At 43.0% G+C, this 19042-nt stretch overlaps 1 protein-coding gene across 1 annotated transcript in view; it reads left to right on the top strand.

Annotated features, from left to right (window-relative positions):
• Positions 1-18377, top strand: part of BVES (blood vessel epicardial substance) — a 39144-nt gene extending 20767 nt beyond the window's left edge. The window contains exons 6-8 of the mRNA XM_008067057.2: positions 601-768; positions 1682-1823; positions 18011-18377. Coding sequence (XP_008065248.1) covers positions 601-768; positions 1682-1823; positions 18011-18135 — 435 coding nt within the window. The 3' untranslated portion in view covers positions 18136-18377. The remainder of the gene's footprint in view (positions 1-600; positions 769-1681; positions 1824-18010) is intronic.
• Positions 18378-19042: the final 665 nt, after the last annotated feature.

Genomic DNA, 19042 nt, shown 5'->3' with positions numbered 1-19042 from the left:
TTGCTTTTTTTTTTTAGAAAGTAGGATTTATTGAGAGGACAGAAAAGTTCCCACAGTGAGAGGGGACCCAAAGGGGTTGCCCTATAGATTGCTTTTTTAAAAACATTATGGCTCAGTGGCCTCAACCTGTAATCCCAGCACTTTGGAAGGCCGAGGCAAGTGAATTGCCTGAGCCCATGGGTTCGAGACCCACCCGGGCAACTTGGCGAGATCTCGTCTCTACAGTAAATCAAAAATTAGCCGAGTGTGGTAGCGCACGGCTATAGTTTCAGCTACTTGGAAGGGTGAGGCAGAAGGATTGCTAGAGCCCAGCAGGTCTAGGCTGTGGTGGCCGTAAACAGCATGCCACTGCATTCCAGTCTGGGCAACAGGGTGAGACTCCAACTCAAAAAATAAAAAATTAAAATAAATAAAAAACATAACTTTATACATAGTTATAGAAGCTTGTGGGCATTGGATTTTAGTTTAGTTTAATTTGACAGGTCATTGCTATGACAATGTCGACTAAATTATTCTACTTTGTTTATCTCCCAAATAACTGTAGTCATAATTTATATACGTAAATGTACTTTATTCTGTGCCTGCTTGTTTCTTTGGCAGGTCACCATTGTCGCAGATGATAACTGCAGATTTTTATGCTGGTCAAGAGAAAGATTAATGTACTTTCTGGAATCAGAACCTTTCCTATATGAAATATTTAGGTACCTTATTGGAAAAGACATTACAAATAAGCTCTACTCATTGAATGATCCCACCTTAAATGATAAAGTAAGTTTTTTCTGAGTTTGTTTATTTTGTTAAATAAATGTGTATATGAGGTATATCTCACTTTACAAAATACATATTTTCCTGAATTTTCAGTAGTCATATGTTAATTAGGACACTTGGAAGGTAGAGATCCTTCAGGGAATCATTTCTTGAGAGCAGAAGGTATTTTGTAATGAGTACATTTGCCATCACTGTTCTTCGTGAGAGGTCTATACATGTCAGGGACCAGTGTCTATGGTGATGAGAGGTACTGTCCTCTTCAAGAGAGTCTTTTAATAAGGAAGATGATGAGGAAGTGGGAGATGGAATAGGCCCAGGAGGGCAGGGTAGTGGGGAGGTTGCAGACAGAGGAAGGCTGACAGACGCCAGCGAGCAGGGAGCTCGCTGGAAGGCTCTCTCTTCCTGGCGAAGCCCCTTCCTGACATCTTCCTGGTCAGGCCTTCTCCCAGGAAGCCCATAGCTGATAGCAGAGTTATGGAATTTCAGAGCTGCATAGAGCTTCAACAATTTGCAACATGAGCCTAATTTTCCCACATTTGTTTAGAAGGACATTAAAAGTATTACAAGAGGGAATTTGCAAAACGTCACGTCTGTGATAAGTACTGTTATCCAGGGACAATGAGTCTGCATTTGTGCCCTCTCAAAGTTATATTGTCTAGGCTGTCTATCAAATTAAACTTGTACTTATTATTTCAGATTAATAAGTAGTCTATCAAGTATATTAAAATTTCACTAACATATTTGTAGTAACAGCTAATAATCAAAACCACAGCTCATGTTTATTGGGCTCTTAATGTGTACCAGGTACTCTTTTTTATGCACCAAATTATTTCAAGGAGAGTACATGCAACTTAAAGTGAATATATGATCCAAGTCCCATACATCTCAGAAATATTACAACTTCGCTTTGTAGAAGGCCAAAAAGCTGGAACATCAGCTCAGCCTCTGCACACATATCTCAATGCTGGAAATGAGGAACAGCATAGCCAGCTCCAGTGACAGTGATGACGGCTTGCACCAGTTTCTCCGGAGTACCTCGAGCATGTCCTCTCTTCGTAAGTTATCCCGAAACTGACACTACTCCCGGGTTTTGATGGGTGTCCCTGGAAATAGACAAGTGACACCTTTAGCCAGAAAAATAACTTTGCCAGTCACTGTTTGGCAACCAAAGATAACAATAACAACCATCAGGTTTTTTTTCTAGCTTTTTCTCCCATATGCATATCGGCTAAAATCCAACCTTAGCACTCTTACTTCTGTTTCAGAAATTTTTCACTTGTTTTGCCATGTACTTTGCCTAACTACTGACTCACCAGACTAGTGTAAAAGCGTCCACATGGTTTGGTGGATATTTAGCTTTGTTGGGGTCGTGATTTTATTTTATTTTTCTGACTGTAGGCACTACCATGCCTGGCTAAATTTTTTAATTTTTTGTAGAGATAACATCTTGCTATGTTGCCCAGGCCAGTCTGAAACTCCTGGGCTCAAGTAATCTTCCTGCTTTGTCCTTTCGAAGTAGTGGGATTACAGGCGTGAGCCACTGCATCCAGCCACGTTCGTGATTTCAGTTAGAGTAAAAGCCTGAACCCAGTAGTGTGTTAAAAATGGTAGGAAAATAACTGCTGGGTATTCTGCTGCTGGCTGGTTATCTCAGTGTTAGCACCAACAGTTAGAAAGTGATTGGGAAGCAGATTATTCCTGAAGGGATCACTCAACACCCTGGTGAGTTACTTTGTTCACACACCTGTCAAGAGGCAAGTTTTCCAAGATTCTTCTTACTTTAGATTGTCTTAAAACATTTTAAGTAACACTAATAGCACAGGTGTTTAAAAATGAAAAAAAAACTAAATTATTTTAAATTACTAAAATTATTGTAAGAATTATTCTAATGATGGTATAAAAGGGCTGATAACAGTGGCTCGTGCCTGTAATCACAGCACTTTGGGAAGTGGAGGCAGGAGGCTTGCTTGAGCCCAGGTGTTGGAGATCAGTCCAGGCAACAAAGCAAGACCTTGTCTCTACACAAAGTTTTAAAAATGAGTCGGGTGTGGTGGCATGTGCATGTAGTCCCAGGTACTCGTGAGGCCGAGGGAGGAGGATTGCCTGAACCCAGAAGGCCGAGGCTACAATAAGCCGTGATGGTGCCACTGCACTCCAGCCAGGGTGACAGAGTGAGATCCCAACTGAGAGAGAGAAAAAAAAAAGTGATGGTATAAAAACCTTGAACAAATTCCTATGAATTCTTCCACTGTATAAACTAAAAATCTTTTCATATTTCCAATTGCATCTTAAAGTAACTGTAACTTTTTTTTTTAATGCAGACACATTCAATACTCCTATATATTTATGTAAATGATCCTGTAACATTGTTATACCTTGGGTAAATTAGACTAAGGATTTTAAGTATTGTATAGTCAGGAGAGGCTGGAATTTACATGACCATATAATTGGTATATACAGAAGACAGAACTTTCCCTTTTCCCTTTTAGGTTTTGTTAAGTTTACTGGGTCTGAGAATCAAATTAATATAAGACAGATTAACAAGAGAAAAGTATATACTTTAATGCATGTGGTCTGAGCTTCTGTAAAAGTTCATATGTAAGTTTTATGTGGCATAGCAGCTGTCAGGAAATGAAGACTCAAAGAAGACTTAGAGTCAAATACTTACACACTGAATTGGACAAATAGGAAGTCATGAAAAAGCCACTAAATTGTGTTGGAAGACTTAAAGATAAGCCATGTTTTAATAAGGCTTGCACAGAATTCTTTCTGTCTCAACTTCTTGTCCTTGAAGGTATGTTATTTTCTGTCTGCTACAGGGAAGGCATCTTTCACATGGGAACTTCATTTCCTATTTTTAAGAAATAGAATGAAGGTCGGAGTGATCTTCTTGCACTTGCTATCACCTGCTGTTTTTTTTTTTTTCAAGTGCCTTTAATTCAAAATAGTCAATATGCTAGAATGGCCTATTTTTAACTCCTTCAGGTGTCGGCTTCCAAAGCCGAGTCTGGGCATAGCAGTACACTGTGGCCCTAAAAGAGATTTTAAGAGCAACACAAATGAGAACTTGGAAGTGATATTTTATTCCATAGTAGCTTTGTGAAGGTATTAAGTTAACGGAGCCACACGTGCAGGCTAGGCGCTGCTCCTCTCCACCCTGGAGCTGGGCAGCGGAGCAGCTGCCATCTGGGTGGCCTTTGTCCTGGCAGAGGGAAGACAGCAAGGAAAGGTTCACACGATGGCTCTTAAAGCTCTGCTCCAAAGTAGCAAGTACCACTCTGCTCATGGTCCAAAGGAGTCACTTGCCAAAACCGACATCAAAGGGGAGATCACTCACCCCTCCTGCAGGGACAATGTGGGAAGGGACTAGAGAGAGAAAGAAAGCGGCTGGGCATGGTGGCTCCTGCCTGTGATCCCAACACTTCGGGAGGCGGAGGCGAGAGCATTGTCTCAGCCCAGGATTCGAGACCAGCCTGGGCAACTTGGCGAGACCTTGCCTCTATAATAAATCAAAAAATTAGCCAGGCATGGTGGCACGTGCCTATAGTTCCAGCTACCTGGAAGGCTGAGGCAGAAGGATTGCCTGAGCCCAACAGGTTGAGGCTGCGGTGGCTGTGAGCTTGCCACTGCACTCCAGCCTGGATAACAATGAGACAACTCAAAAAAAAAGAAGAAAGAGAAAGAAAGCAACTAATTAGACTGTCCCGCAGTGCACCACACAAGGTCATTTGTCATTTTATAAGTGAGGCTGTTGAGAGTTCGAGATGCTTACTCACTTGCACCCATCCCACAGAGGTTGGTGCTGGGATGCAAACCTGTGTGTCCTGTCTGATTCCAAAGCTCATGCTCGTAGACCAGATTGCCTCTGTGTTTTAAAAAGAAAAAGAAAAGCAAATAACATCTGACTAGTGCTCTGTGATGTGCGGGTCCTTCCATATGCATGCTTGCATGTGAACCTGATGGCTGTGGAGCCAGGCACAGGAACTGGAATTATTTGCCCCTTTGCAACCTACAATTGGTGAGCAGGTGGTGACTTGGCCAAAGTCACTTCTTTCCACTCCCGCACCTGCCGTCCCCTGATTCCTTTCTCATGAACAAGCAGTGCTGTGAAGAGGTTTTGATAGATTGCTTAATGTCATCCATGTCAATAAAAATGTTCACCTTCTTGTTAGTATTGGGGTACTAGGGGTCTACATAGTAACATTTAAAATTATCCGGTGGTAAAGAAAATGCGGTACATGATGGAGTATTACGCAGCCATAAAGAAGAACAAAATCATGGCCTTTGCAGCAACTTGGATGCAACTGGAGACCATCCTACCAAGTGAACTATCACAGAAACAAAAGACTGAATACCACATGTTGTCACTCATAAGCAGACCCTGATCTCGGGTCACACAAGCACAAGGGTGGGATTGGCAGACACTGGACATTGCTAGGGGAGGGAGATGGGCGCATGGCAACACACTGGTTACCCGGTCCACTATGGGGGTGAGAGGGCCAGCCAGAAGCCCAAACTTCACCTGCATGCAACCTACTTATGTAGTAAATCCTCACTTGTACCCTACAACTCCAAAATACAGTAAAATAAACAAAATATAATAAATCAAATAAACTTATCCAGTGATATTCTCTGTCATTTAGCTTTTGGTTAGCTTTCACTTTGCCTAGTCATACTTACAGAATGACAAGCAGTGTAAAAAATTAAATGTACCTTGTATCTTTTTAATGAAAAATTCTCACTTGTTCATTAACCCAAATACATAAGTTGATTTAAACATTAACATGCATATTTCTCATATTTTTTGAACCAAGATCTGAATAGCATGTGCACGCTGCATTCAGTTGATATGTCTTTTTGAATGTATGGTCTCCCCTTCCATCTCTTTGTGTGTTTCTGCATGGTTTTTGTTTTTGTTTTTTTGGTTTTTGTTTTTTTGGTTCTGTAGAACACTGATTCTTAAATGTGCATATGAACCACCTGAAGATTTTATTCAAGCTTCTGATACAGCAAGTCTGAGGTGTGGCCCGGGAGTTCACAACTTTAACAAGTACCCATGTGATACTAGTGTGGCTGGTCTGTCAGCTATACTTTGAGTAAAGGCTGTAGAATTTCCTGCCTTCTGGAATTTTGCTGATGTGTCTTTGTGATGGTGATTATGGTGTTCTTGTATTTCTTTTTTTGTTTGTTTGTTTGAGTCAGGGTCTCACTCTGTCACCTAGACTGGAATGCAGTGACACGATCATGGCTCACTGCAGCCTCAACTTCTTGGGCCCAGGTGATGCTCCTGCCTCAACCTCTTGAGTAGCTGGGACTTCAGACGAGTGCCACCACACCTGGCCAATTTGTTTTTGTTTTTTGTAGAGATGAAGTCTAGCTATGTTGCCCAGGCTAGTCTTGAACTCCTGAGCTCAGGCGATTCTCCCACCTCGGCTTCCCAAAGTGCTGAGTTACAGGTGTGAGTCACCGCCCCCAGCCTTGTATTTCTCAACTACTGGTAGCTTGCATAGATTCTGGTGAAACCAGATCTATGTCAACCGGAAATGGCACAAATATACTTCATAACATTACACAGCAAATGCTCAGGTAAACAGAAATGCATTTTGGAAAATGGTGGTGGGTGGAGACTTTAAGTGAACTATTGCAATGAAATTGCTAAGCCGGGTACAGTGACTCATACCTGTAATCCCAGCACTTTGGGAGGCAAAGGCAAGAGGATTGTTTGAGTCCAGGAGTTTGAGACCAGCCAGGGCAACTTGGTAAGACCTCATCTCTATAACTAAAAAAAAAAAAAATTAGCTGGGCATGGTGGTGCACGTCTGTAGTTCCAGCTACTTGGAAGGCTGAGGCAGAAGGATCACCTGAGCCCAGCAGGTCGAGGCTGTGGTGGCTATGAGTATGTCACTGCACTCCAGCCTGGGCAACAGAGTGAGACTCCAACTAAAAAAGAAATTGCTTTTGTTCCCATTTCTCGTCTTGTGGTTTATTTTGTACTTGCCACACAATGCTAAGGCCACAGATTATTTCTACCCTTCACCACACAAGCTCTGTACTCCAGATTATCAACTAAAGGGAAGAAAGTGAAGTAATGAGATCACCTGAGAAAAATGCATTCCTATCTGTTTATTCTGTGGTTCATAATCCAATTCATGTAACTCTTTTGACTTTCCCATTTAGGTTTCATGCTTGCGTGTTTTTATTTGTTTTGTTTTAAGTCAGAGTCTCTGTCATCCAGGCTGGAGTGCAGTGGCACCATCACAGCCACCACAAGCCTCGACCTGCTGGGCTCAGGTGATCCTTCTGCCTCACCCTTTCAAGTAACTGGGACTGCAGGCACATACCAGCACGCCTGGCTGATTTTTTTTTTTTTCCTGGAGCTGTGGTCTCGCCATGTTGCCTAGGCTGGTCTCGAACCCCTGAGCTCAGGCAATCTTCTCATCTCTGCCTCCCAAAGTGGAATTATAGTCATGCACCTGGTGCTTGTATTGTGTTTGTGAAGGAGAAAAGGAAGAGACAAGGTGTGCAAGTCGGGTGAGAAGGCTTTAATGCCATCGTAAGCTTTCTTGTCTCTGCCCCTGGACCAAGGTGCTTGCTCAGCAGGTTACTTTGTCAACTTCTGGTCATCTTCTCTCCTTTTAAGGGTTAGCTCCCACCTCATAATGTATAAAACACACACACTCACCCAGATTGATTGCACAGCCAATTCCTTCACTAGTAAGTGCTACCCAGCACAGGTATCACCACAGCAACAGGAGCACATGTTATGTTTCTTTGAAAGTTGCAGAACTTTATTTGAATTCATTGGGGTTAAACAACCTTATGTTCAGATTGTGCCTTTTTTTTTAAAATCATGAGACAGTATAGGCAATGCAATCAGTTGGAGCTCATCTTTGAGAGAATTTGTTAGTTTTAAACCATATCTTTTTTTGTGAAATAATAATAATCAAAATGTATAATGTTTTTGAAGATACTTGCAATACTTAGATATTTCTGTCTGAGAAAAAGATATTTGTAAATATTTTTTGTTATTAGTGCCACACTGGTACTCTGGACAATCTACTGATTTCACATGACCTCATTGTACAAATATATGTAAGTCAAGTTAGCCTGTATCTAGGTAGGATTCTTGTCTGCAAAGACTAACAACGTGTCTGACAACGAGTTTTTCTCAACTGTCTTATGCATTTATTTACCTGGAAAGATGCAGAAAGCCACTACAGCTTCATGAAATCATCTGTTCAACTCAATTTGTATTTCATATCCCTGTGAACAGCCATAGACTTATAAACAATAGGCTTTGCATGAACTATACAGGGTAGAAAAATGTGACCAGGCAGCAGGTATGTGAACCCCAAACTACTCTTAGACCTTGAGAAAAACAAACCCTTCATTTTACAGACGAATAAAGTATAGTTTAGGGAGATTAAGTAACTTGATCAAGGTTACTTGGCTTGAAACAGAAGTGTTGAACTTGTTACAAGTTCTTCCTTTGCCTTTTACCTTACAGTGACCGTCTCCATGTGGGCGAAAACTTATTTGGGGATATTTGGCCACTGCTATAGCCGCTGATGCATCTTGACCACCTTCATCTGTGTTCTTACTGGATCCTCACAGCTACCTGTGAGGTGGCTGTTGCATTTTCCCCTTTTAGGCTTAAGGAATAGGACCTCTGTCTCTCCCCACACCCCTGCGGTCGGTGGGGGCTGTGCTCTGACACCAGTGTCCCCATTATCACCAGCCCATAACTGACCTCTATCACCACCCAGTATCTTCCTTCTTACCTGTAAAATGACAGTGAAGGAATTTTCTATAGTTATGTATTTTAATCAAAAATTTCCAAAAATTATCTAGTTAATATCCACATAGAAGGACCAAATAGTAAAAAAGGAAATCTGAAAATGCAAAGAACTGACCCCCTGCAACCTGATGCCAGTCCTGCTCTCAAGGAGCAATCAGTTTGGAGCAATTTCTGTCCACAGTGCTACACGATGTGCTGTTATTTATCCACTTAACCTTTGTCCTCAGACTTCACTTCCCGTTCCCCCCCACTTCAATACAATGGTGTCCCTAGTCTTTATTCCTTTATTACTTACCTCTGTACATTAAACAATGCATTTCAGCCTTTATTTCTTTTCTCTCTGCACCATTTTTAAAGGTGAGAACATTTGCACCCTGCCCTTTCTTATTCTTCCCCTTTCCGCCTTCAAAACGTCGTGGGTCTCTTCTTTTACTTCAAAACTATCAGGATTGTGGTACATTCTTTTTTGTTGCCTCCTTTTATCTATGAATTGTTTCACAAAGTTTAAAACGAATAAACAATGTGGACATTATTATGCTTTATGCAGAAGCAAATAGTGGCTGTGTATGGCGGGGCGGGGGGAGGGGTGCAAAAAAAAACCAAAACAAAACCATAGATACATTTTAAGAGATGTTATCTATGTATTACTTTTCAAAGTTGAATTGAATTATGGTAACAATGTGTAGTATGATGTTCACTCAACTGTGGTTTCCGCCATTTTCTTTGACTGTCCTGCCTGTCGCATGGTGATGCTAGCATTCATTTGATTAACACCTATCCTTTGAGCGAACGTCATACTCAAAATGTTTTTGGCTAGCCGGGCTCGGTGGCTCAGCCTGTAATCCCGCGCCTTTGGGAGGCTGAAGTGAGTGGATTGCCTGAGCCTGCGGGTTCGAGACCCGCCTGGGCAGCGAGACCTCATCTCTACAATAAATCAAAAAATCAGCTGGGCGTGGTAGCACATGCCTGTAATTCCAGCTACTCGTAAGGCTGAGGTGGAAGGATCGCAGGAGCCCAGCAGGCGAGGCTGCAGTGGGCGGGAGCAGTCACTGCACTCCAGTCTGGGCGACCGAGTGAGACTCCAACTCAAAAAAAAAAAATGTTTTTGGCACCCCCTGTATTTATGTATTTCTGTTTCCAATGTCACAATTCCTGCTCAAAGGGGAATATTCCTAATATCAAACTCAAATTGGTTCTTCCTTCATGTAAAAATCAAGCCATGGTTTACTTGATACATTGGCCCTCTTTTTTCCTGAAGTTGTCTTGCTTTTGTGGAGAGGACACATCTTTTTCACCATATCCCCAGTATCTTCTGGCTTCTTACTCATTCTGTCTTTTAGGTGAAACCCATTTTATTTTCTTCTTGACATCTTGTCCTTTATTTGAACCATTGTCTTTTCATACTGCTTTTTGGTTTTGTGGGCATTTCTAGTTGCCTTTCTTTTTTTCTACACTTGCCCTTTCTGTCCATATAACTCTTTCAGTCTACCAATTCCGTATCCCCTTTTCCCAGAGACCTTCCTCATAGAGCCTGCCATCCTCCAGCTTCATCCTAGATGCGCTGTTCTCTGGGCCGTTGCTTAGCTACTGTCCCAGAACCTGTCCTCACTCCTGCTGGATTTGTTCACCATCTCCTTGGCTCTATAGCATCCTCTTTGTGGGCAGGAAGGAGCTGCAGGACTTTTGCTGTTCCTTGGCTGCTCACACCCGGTGCTGTGCAGCTCAGGACCCTGATCACCTGACTGAGTGGTCAGGAACTGATCTGAGAATGATTCCTTGGACCAGCGAGAGTGTCTTCACGGAAGCCGCTATCCTGATCCAGCCTCCACATTTGCCCTAATTTTGTATGCTTTGTTTGAGTTCCTCAGTGTTGGTGCTGAGACCATTTAATGGAAAATTAGGTATGAGGGCTGCAACTACCCTTCAATATGATTGTTTAAAATGCTTCCATTCAAACTCAGTTTCCTCAATTTAAAAAAATCTGATGATATAAGTAGGCAAAGGCAGGAAAAGAGATGATAATTATTTCTAGCAAAGAAGCCATTAAATCCTTCCCCATCCCCATTCTTCAAAAATTGTAAAATCTAATTAAAATTCTAAACTCTTGTAGGTTTTTAATTACTTGCTAAAGCAGTTGGCCAGATGGTTAAACATAATAAAAATAATAACATTTTGAAAAGAATGAAGAAAACATCATTAAAGTTAACAAAAGAGAAGAGAAAAAAAATCTTAAGGCATGATGTTAGATAGTTTACCAATGTGTTGCTTCTTTTTAAAAAATGTGTTTCTTAAGCAAAGATGAAAGTCACTTAACAAACTTCACATCATGGTTCACTACTTACTTGAAGCTCAGACTTGAGGTAGCTTGTTCATCTTCTGGAATAGCCATGACCTTCACTCTGGATTTAAGAACAACAAATGGGTTTACTTTTACTTCCTAGGAGAGGGCCTCATGTAATTCGAAATAGAAATAAGCTTAATTCTGACCAAGGGAATTTGTCTTGCCTAACTTTCTCCTACTCTGTATGCCAGAGTTTTCACTGACTGTCACATACGATTTCCCTGGATCATGTATGAAAAGGGCCCCTTGGCTACTTAATTGAGGACTTTAGGAAGACAGTGACAGCTCCACGGGATAGCCTGAGCCTGCTGTCCACAGAGGCCTGTGTCCAGTCTACACTTGCAGCCAACGACCCCCAAGGACACAAAATGGGTCTTAATGGTGAGCTCCCATCCCCTACAATGGGCGTCCAGCCCTGACCACTGTCTGAACAGATCTGCTGAGGAGACTCTGCTGGCCGTGTCAAATCCCTTTGTAGGAGCCCATGGTGGGCTGTTTGGTTCAGGGCTGTCATTACTGTCCCCATCTTCTGCCTGTACTCAAAGCTCATGTCCTTGAGTTTTTCCTTCTCACCCTCAGGATTGTAGGCTGGTGCTGTAGGTCTCTCTGTCTTACCTGAACATTCTGTGAATGTGGCGTGCCGCTCAGAGGACAGTTCTGTCTTGCTGGCTGCCCTTCTTGGTACAGCGGTATTATGGAAGGAATAGGGAAGTCCTTTGGTAGTGAATTTTTTTTTTTTTTTTTGGCTACTTGGTGTATAATATGAAAAATCCCTCAAGCAACAGTATCTTTTGACATAACTGTTTTAACAGTTTCACACCTGAGAGGTCTGGGTTGCATTGCAGTATGAGACTGTTCATATACTTTTATAATAAACTGTGTTAACTGGTAGCCAGAGCCCAGCAAATTGGAAGGTTATTGGATTATAGCTAATAGCAAAAAATAAGTATAATTGTCTTTTGGTGATCATAATAAATACCACAGGGTAGAATTAACACTCTGTCTCCCAACTGCAAAAGTGGTTTTCATAGGAGAATAGGAATCTGTTTCCTGAGAAATTTATGGATATAGAATTATTTGCCCTCATAGAATTTGAAATAAATGGAAAGTAAGGCATTCTACAGAGGTCATGAACCTCATAGTAGTGTCCTTGAAGGGCAAAAGTAATTGGAAAAAGCACTTAACTAAAGATAATCTCTTTCTTCTTCTCTTATGCTTCCACATTTATGGAAGGCATCTGGCTTTGGGCAAATTTTTAATGGTGCATCAATACATAAAATTAATGAGAAACCAGGAAAACTTGTAGAAAGAAGTTATTAATGTTCAGCTTATCAAATGTAAGACAGTTCCCTTGAAGCATAATAGTCCCTCATTTTTTTACTCATACTCCAAATTAGTTTTGGATTTATTAGAAGATGAAGAAATAGTTTCCAGCTGTGTAGTGATGGGCTCCGGTCCTCCCATTGAACTAGCAGGTCTGATGAGGCCAGAGAGCTCTATGTTCTAAGGGACAGGTGAGCTCTTTGCTCCTCAAAGCTGGCCTTTCTCCTGGCTGTGACAGCTGCAGTTCCTAGGTGGGGCCAGGTGGTCCAAGTATGACATTGTCTGTAAATGTCATACTTGGCCCTCAATGGAACAGGAGGCCAGGGTAACTGAAGAGGGCACAAAGAGTGGCACTCTCTGTGCCTCTTTTTCCTGGCAAGGGGTTGGTGACCACCTGGTGCTGGGCGGCTCCTGGCAGTGAGTGGTGAGGCTCTGTTGCTCCCGTGTGCCCACGGGTCCAAGGCAGTGTTGATGTAGGATTGGGAGGCGGGGGTGCTTGTGGAGTCTGCCACAAAGCCTAAAATGAAAGTGAGTCAGGTATTCTCCGTGTGAAGAGAGCTTTCATGGAAAAATCAAATCTTTCCAGGTCTTCGGGTTTACCCTCCCAAAGTGTGATTCTGAGCAGTTCATGCCCTGGTGTGAAATGAGCTCATTGGCAGCAGCCACCTCTCTCTGCTTTCTCTCACAGGTTGTTCAGGTTGTCGTTGCTGTCATTTTCTGAATATAAAACAGAAATAATCATATAGATATGGTGAGGATGGATTGCTCTGAAAAGTGCTTTGAGTCTTGAGCAATAAAATAAGCTAGAGGCAGAGGCTGGGTTTGATTTGTTTGCATTTCCTCAACCTTTAACCCAGCACCTCAGAGTCACTCACTGATTCCTTTTGATGATTAAATGCAAACATTCTTGCAGGGGATGGTGTTTTTAAGCCTGTTGGTGTTCCCTTGAGAGGGCAGCTTCTTGTCCATGCTCTAAGCAGTCAATTATACAATTCCTTCAGAGGACATGTTACAGGATGCCAACAGTCCCTTTTCCTAGTGAGGCTTTACTATACCCTGAGACCTGCCTGTGCTTAAGGAATCCTGGGGGTGTCCCACTGGTAGGGTTTGGGCTTGACCTGTCAGAGGTTAAACATGCTGGCCATGTCTTTTGCCCCTATCCTCAGAGCCCTTCCTGAAGTTCCCTGTGTAGCATTTCAGAGAGATTTTTTTTTTGTCACCACGTACATAAGTATGGATCAAGGGACTGGCTCTATGTGGGGTACTTCTGCAAGGTTTCAGGAGAAGAGGCCGTGGTTCTAGCCCTCAAGGTGCCTGTTTTCCCGTAGGGGACAGATGCAAGCCCTGCAACCACAGTGCAATGCAGAGTGTGCCAGGGCTGAAGCTGTTGAGATGAGGAGGGTGGAATCTTCCCATAAGCATCAGGAAGGAGCACATATGAAGGAGGTGGAGTCTGAACTGCACTTTGAGGACAGTGGAGTGGAGGGAACTTTCCAAGTGGAGAGAAAAGCAAGAGGAGGAAAGGAAGAGGATGGGTTGTATTTGGAGAGCTATGAGTTTGCAAGAGCTTAGACGACGGGGAGTAGGGGGATAGGGAGGCGGCCCAACTTCCCCAGATGTCACCCCAAGGATTGCAAATAGCTCTTAGTATTCTTTTAATGTTATCTAGTAAGTACCACAACTCTTCTGCCCAACCAAATACAAGGTCTGACAATTAAGTTCATGAACTTGTCCTAGAAATAAGGGCTCCATATCTCCTTACTGAGTATCACTACAGTCACCTTCAAAGTACTCCCCCTGGGAAGCTATGCTAGTCTGATCATGAAGTTTACGAACTTGCTACCATGCGCTTATGCCGGCAGCACTATACAAGTCACCATCTTGGAACACCCTCTCTACTCACCTGATTTGGCCCCCGATGACTTTTCTTTTACCCAAAGATAAGGAAAATATTGAAAGGAAGACATTTATGCCATTCAGGACATCAGGGGTGATACGACAACAGCTCTGATGGCCATTCCAGAAAAAGAGTTCCAAAATTGTTTTGACAGGTGGACTTGGCGCTGGAGTTGGTGCATAGCTTTCTAAGGGGTATACTTTGAAAGTGACCGTAATGATACTTAGCAATGAGGGCTGGAGTGCTTTTTCTAGGATGAATTTTCAAAACTAACTGTTGAACCTCGTACAGTGAGAATGAAGTAAACTCACAGAAAAGCTGAACGTTTGGGGGAGTTTTCTCTTGACCATCTTCATCTATATTGGGTCCTCTCTGTTTTCTCTCAGTGATAAAATGCAGGTGTGGTAGTTGACAGAGTCAGACAGCAGCCTCTATATAACTATGGAATGTCACCTGGCTTAATAGGTGGGCTTAAAAACTGGAGACCAATCAGTGTCATTGCCTCAGACAAAATAAACTGGGTGTGTTTCCATTGTGTGCATTGTACAGTTATGCCTAAATGCTAGATATTATTGATTTAATACTCTCAGACTTGCCGTTTTATTGTTTGTTCTGAGGGTTTTATCTGATAGCAAATACTCAGCCTAAGTTAATATTTTATGAGACCAAATCAAAACTTGAGGCTAGAAATACTATGGAGGCCATGGCTATTGCTGGTTTGTTTTTGGTTTTTTTTTTAAAGACAATTTTGCTATACTCAGGACAGCTCAGATTGAGAAACACAAGCCCCTCTTTGAGCACTGGCCCACTTTATTGACCAGTCCTATGGGCAATGATGAATTTTCACAAATATTCTCATGATTAAGGCCAGGGCCCTCCAAAGACCCCATGAATTAATTTTTATATTCTTATAAATATTTACAAAGTAATTATTACATCTCAGGTACTGATTTAAAAACTTTACAAATATTAAGTCATTGAATCCTTATAACAACCATACAAGATGGGCGCTGTTCTTAATTCCTGTTTTACGGATAAGAAAATGAATGCATAAAGAAGTAAGGTAACTTGCCCAAGGTCACACAGATAATTTTCACTGTCATTTGAGCAGACATGTGAATTAAGGTTGTATCTGGTGTGTTTGATGTCACCTGCACAGAAAAGAATAGAAATAACTTGCTTGAGATGTGTATTCTGGGACCATCTTAACAGAGGTGGTTTTTTGTTTTTTGTTTTGTTTTGCGTTTTACAGTTGATGCTGATATTTGTCTTTCAAGAAGCTCAATTGGGGTTTTTTTTGGGGGGGGGGGGGTTGTTTGTTTGTTTGTTTGAGACAGGGTCTCACTCTGTCACCCAGGCTGGAGTGCAGTGGTGTGATTATAGCTCACCACAGCCTTGATCTCCCAGGCTCATGCGAACTTCCAGTGGCTCCCAAGTGGCTGGGACTACAGGCATGCGCCACCATGCCCGATTAATTTTTTAACTTTTGTAGAGAAGGGGTCTTGCTATGTTGCCCAAGCTGGTCTCTAACTGGCTTCAAGTGATCCTCCTTCATGGGTCTCCCAAAGTACTGGTATTAAAGCTATGAGCTGCCATGCCCACAGAAGCTCAGTATTTTGACTGCAAATATGTACTCCATGTTCCAGCCCTGCATAATTATCTTTTTGTGCTGGAAGAAATGACTGTTGGTAGCAGCATTTCCCCAGATGTTTGGCAGTGGCTGCATAGTAGATAATAAATGACACTTAGTGACAGTTGCTATGGGCCCAGCACCCTGCTAAGCACATTACATGCAGTCTTTTGTTTAATCCTCTGAATAACCCTATGAAACAGTTCCTATGAGTATCCCCTTTCTATAGATAAGGAAACAGAGGCCTCGAAGGGTTTAGTAACCGAGTGCAGGTTGCAGAGCAGGAATTTGAACCCTGGAAATGTTTCCTGAGCCTCTGGACTTGAAACTATGTGCCGCCTCACCCTGTACCATATGAGGGTGGGGGCGGGGGGAAACAGCCACTCATTCAGGCTGAGTCTGGGCGGCATGCTCACCCTGGTCCCAGTCTTCCTCCTGGGAGTAGCCTCGTGACATGCTCATGCCCTTCCCTCCACCCCACCCCCTTGCTGACTGGGGCATTTTCTCGGTGCTGGCCGACCCTGCTGTCTGCCGCTGACTCATGCCAGCGAATGACAGGACATCTTGACAACCGTTCGTCGCCATCCTGAAACGGATCTTGTTCATGTCTTAATCAACCCCTTTACTCTCCTTTGCTGTTAGCAAGTGTGGAAGAGTCAGTTTCTCATCCTTTGTCCTTCCTTCCTCAACCTTCACCCAGCCTGGGTTTGCCGTTCCCTGGCTGGCGGCATGCCACTCTGTCCCGCAATTGGACTGCAGGAGAGACCTGGGCGTGGGTGGGGCAGGCAGAGACACTGATGGGACCTGTCAGGAGGGACAGGGAACACTGGTGGGACCTGTCATGGGTTCACTGTCGGGAGGGAAGTCTGTGTTCATGTAGTCCCATGAGCTGCTCATTGGACACCTCAGGAAGTCTATTGATAATGCCTTCTACTCTTACTTCGTGACAGTATTTTCTTCTACGTCAAGCATTGTGTCCATTACACGATAGATGCTCAATAACATCTGGTGAATGCAAGAACCAATGAGCGGCTGAATGGGTGGATTCTTTCTTAGTTCCTTTGATTAAACAGTATCCTTAAAGGATGGTCTTTCCCCTGCTGCCACCCAGGATTGTATGGCGTCGGGGGGACCTCCAGAAAAACCTGGAATTATATTTTGGGGGGTGGACTCCTTGAAGTCCAGGCTTCCCCCGCTAGGTAAGTGTTCTAGGGACCCATCAGCATCAGTGTCCCCGCTAGTGTTGTTGTGAGAGGCTGCGTTCAGCTTCAATGAATTTTTTTTTTTTAGATTCAACACACGTGTGCATTTCTTGATGGGTGGTTTACAAGCACATCTGCCCACACTGCGCTGAGTGTTCCACAGTTTTTGACTAAGAATGGCGTGACCCCCACACCCCACCCTCCCTATTCACCCGATCATGTCTTGGATGACTTTTGTTTTCTGGGATGAAAAATGTCCTCAAAGGGAAATGAAGAGGCCAAACCAAAAACTGCAGAAGCACTGAAAGGCATCAACATTGACACGTTCAAAAGCTGTTTTGAGCAATGGAAAGAGGGTTTTGATAGGTGTATTGAATCAAATGGAGAGTACTTTGAAGGTGACTGAAGTTTAAACACGTAAGACTAAATACACCATTTTTCATAAATAAATTCCAGATTTTTTTGGCCCCCTTCATATTTCCTCCGCCTGGCTCTCTCCCTCCCCCCCACCCCCCTAGTGCCTGGACTCTCTTCCCCTCCCCCTGTCTCTCTTCCACACCAGTCCAGGGAGTGGCTGGAATGGTAGAGGTAAGAAATCTACTTTTAGGTGGCATTGAAAATGGCATTAGGTTTCACAGTTTTAGAATAGAACCACTCCTTAGGGAAATTAGGAATGGACTCAACTTCCAAAGGTCAATATGGGACTCGAGTCCCCACGTGTGACATTACTTCAGGGACATGCATCCTGAGTCCTAAGCAAACTTTGGAGCAACCCACTGGGACTTGCAGCTCTTGAAGGAGCTCTGGTCCTCCGAGCACAGGAGCGGAATCTACCCACATCTGTTCTCATGACCGAGAATCTCTTCTTGACTTGGTTGTTTTATTGAAATGCTGGGTTGAAAATAGAATGCTTCCGGGAATGACATTCCTGACACTGGTTGTAGAGTTCCACAGAGTTTGCTTTTCCAGTTGGAACTTCCCACTGATGCATCATGCTGGTCTCAGAGCAGGTCGTACGTTGAGCAGTTCTCCTTTCTGTGTCTTTCCCCAGACATGTCCTCTCCACACCAGCGAGCCTCTGCCAAGATGAAGCCTATAGAAGAAGGGGTGGAAGGCGACGATGAGGTCTTTGAGCCTGTGTCTCCAAATGCATTCAGAGTCCATCAGTTGCCTTGATGAGCACCACCATTCGCGTTACCAAGACGGAAACTGTCTTGAAAAGATCCTGAAAAATACCAGCACTTTGTCGTGGCTTTGGGATTATCCTGCTGGGAGAGTCTGAGGGCAGGAGACTGAAGAAGGGTCAGAGGTGGAAAGGTCTTCTACTTGTCCTTCTTATTCGCCAACTCTTAAAGTAATTGTTTTACTGAGCCTTCCGACTAAGTCTTGTTCTATTTTGAGATAGATATTTTCACGGTATTTTCTTGATATATTATTGTTTTAACTTTTAAAATCCTAGCACCCTGTCAATGCAAATGCCTTTTCACTTATTTTTCCAGCTTGTGTGTTTGTTTGGGTTTTTTTCCCCTCACAGTTTTTCTCTGCCCTGGCAATGGATTGAACATTTGATAATTATAACAAAGAATGCAAGTTTGAAATGGAGCCTACGCTAATATTGAAAGGCAGGGAATCTCAGGTGTTATTCAATGATTTTTTTAATGGGAAGTTTTAGAGAAAGCTGTGATGTGACTGGTTTTCTTTTTTTCCCCAGGCCAGAAGTGTTCCCTTCCCAGATCACCTTACTTATTCGGGCACTGTGTAGATAGCTTTATAATGAACAAAACACATCAGTCATTGCTCATGTTACCCTTGGGTTATGCCATTGATAAGCTGGTCTGAAACCCAAACCTCAAATGATAACAAATGGATGCATTTCTGAGCTCAGAGTCAGCCTTCAGCTAAACCCAACTTTCTTGTGATTTGGAGCCACCTTGTCCCACACCCTCTGTTATAGAGTGGGAGGATAGGGAAGCAAACTGACTGGGCAAGCACCATAGGATGAGGTGACAGAAAGATAAGCTTTATTCTTTGGTCTGTATCCAGAAGTTTCAGATTGTTCCTCTAGGAGCAGAAATAAATCAAT

The sequence above is a fragment of the Carlito syrichta genome, unplaced genomic scaffold (assembly GCF_000164805.1).
Source record: "Carlito syrichta isolate Samal-C Ts95f unplaced genomic scaffold, Tarsius_syrichta-2.0.1 Scaffold309276, whole genome shotgun sequence".
NCBI lineage: Eukaryota > Metazoa > Chordata > Mammalia > Primates > Tarsiidae > Carlito > Carlito syrichta.
The sequence above is the reverse complement of the archived record's forward strand: the minus strand, read 5'-3'. Positions and strand labels throughout refer to the sequence as shown.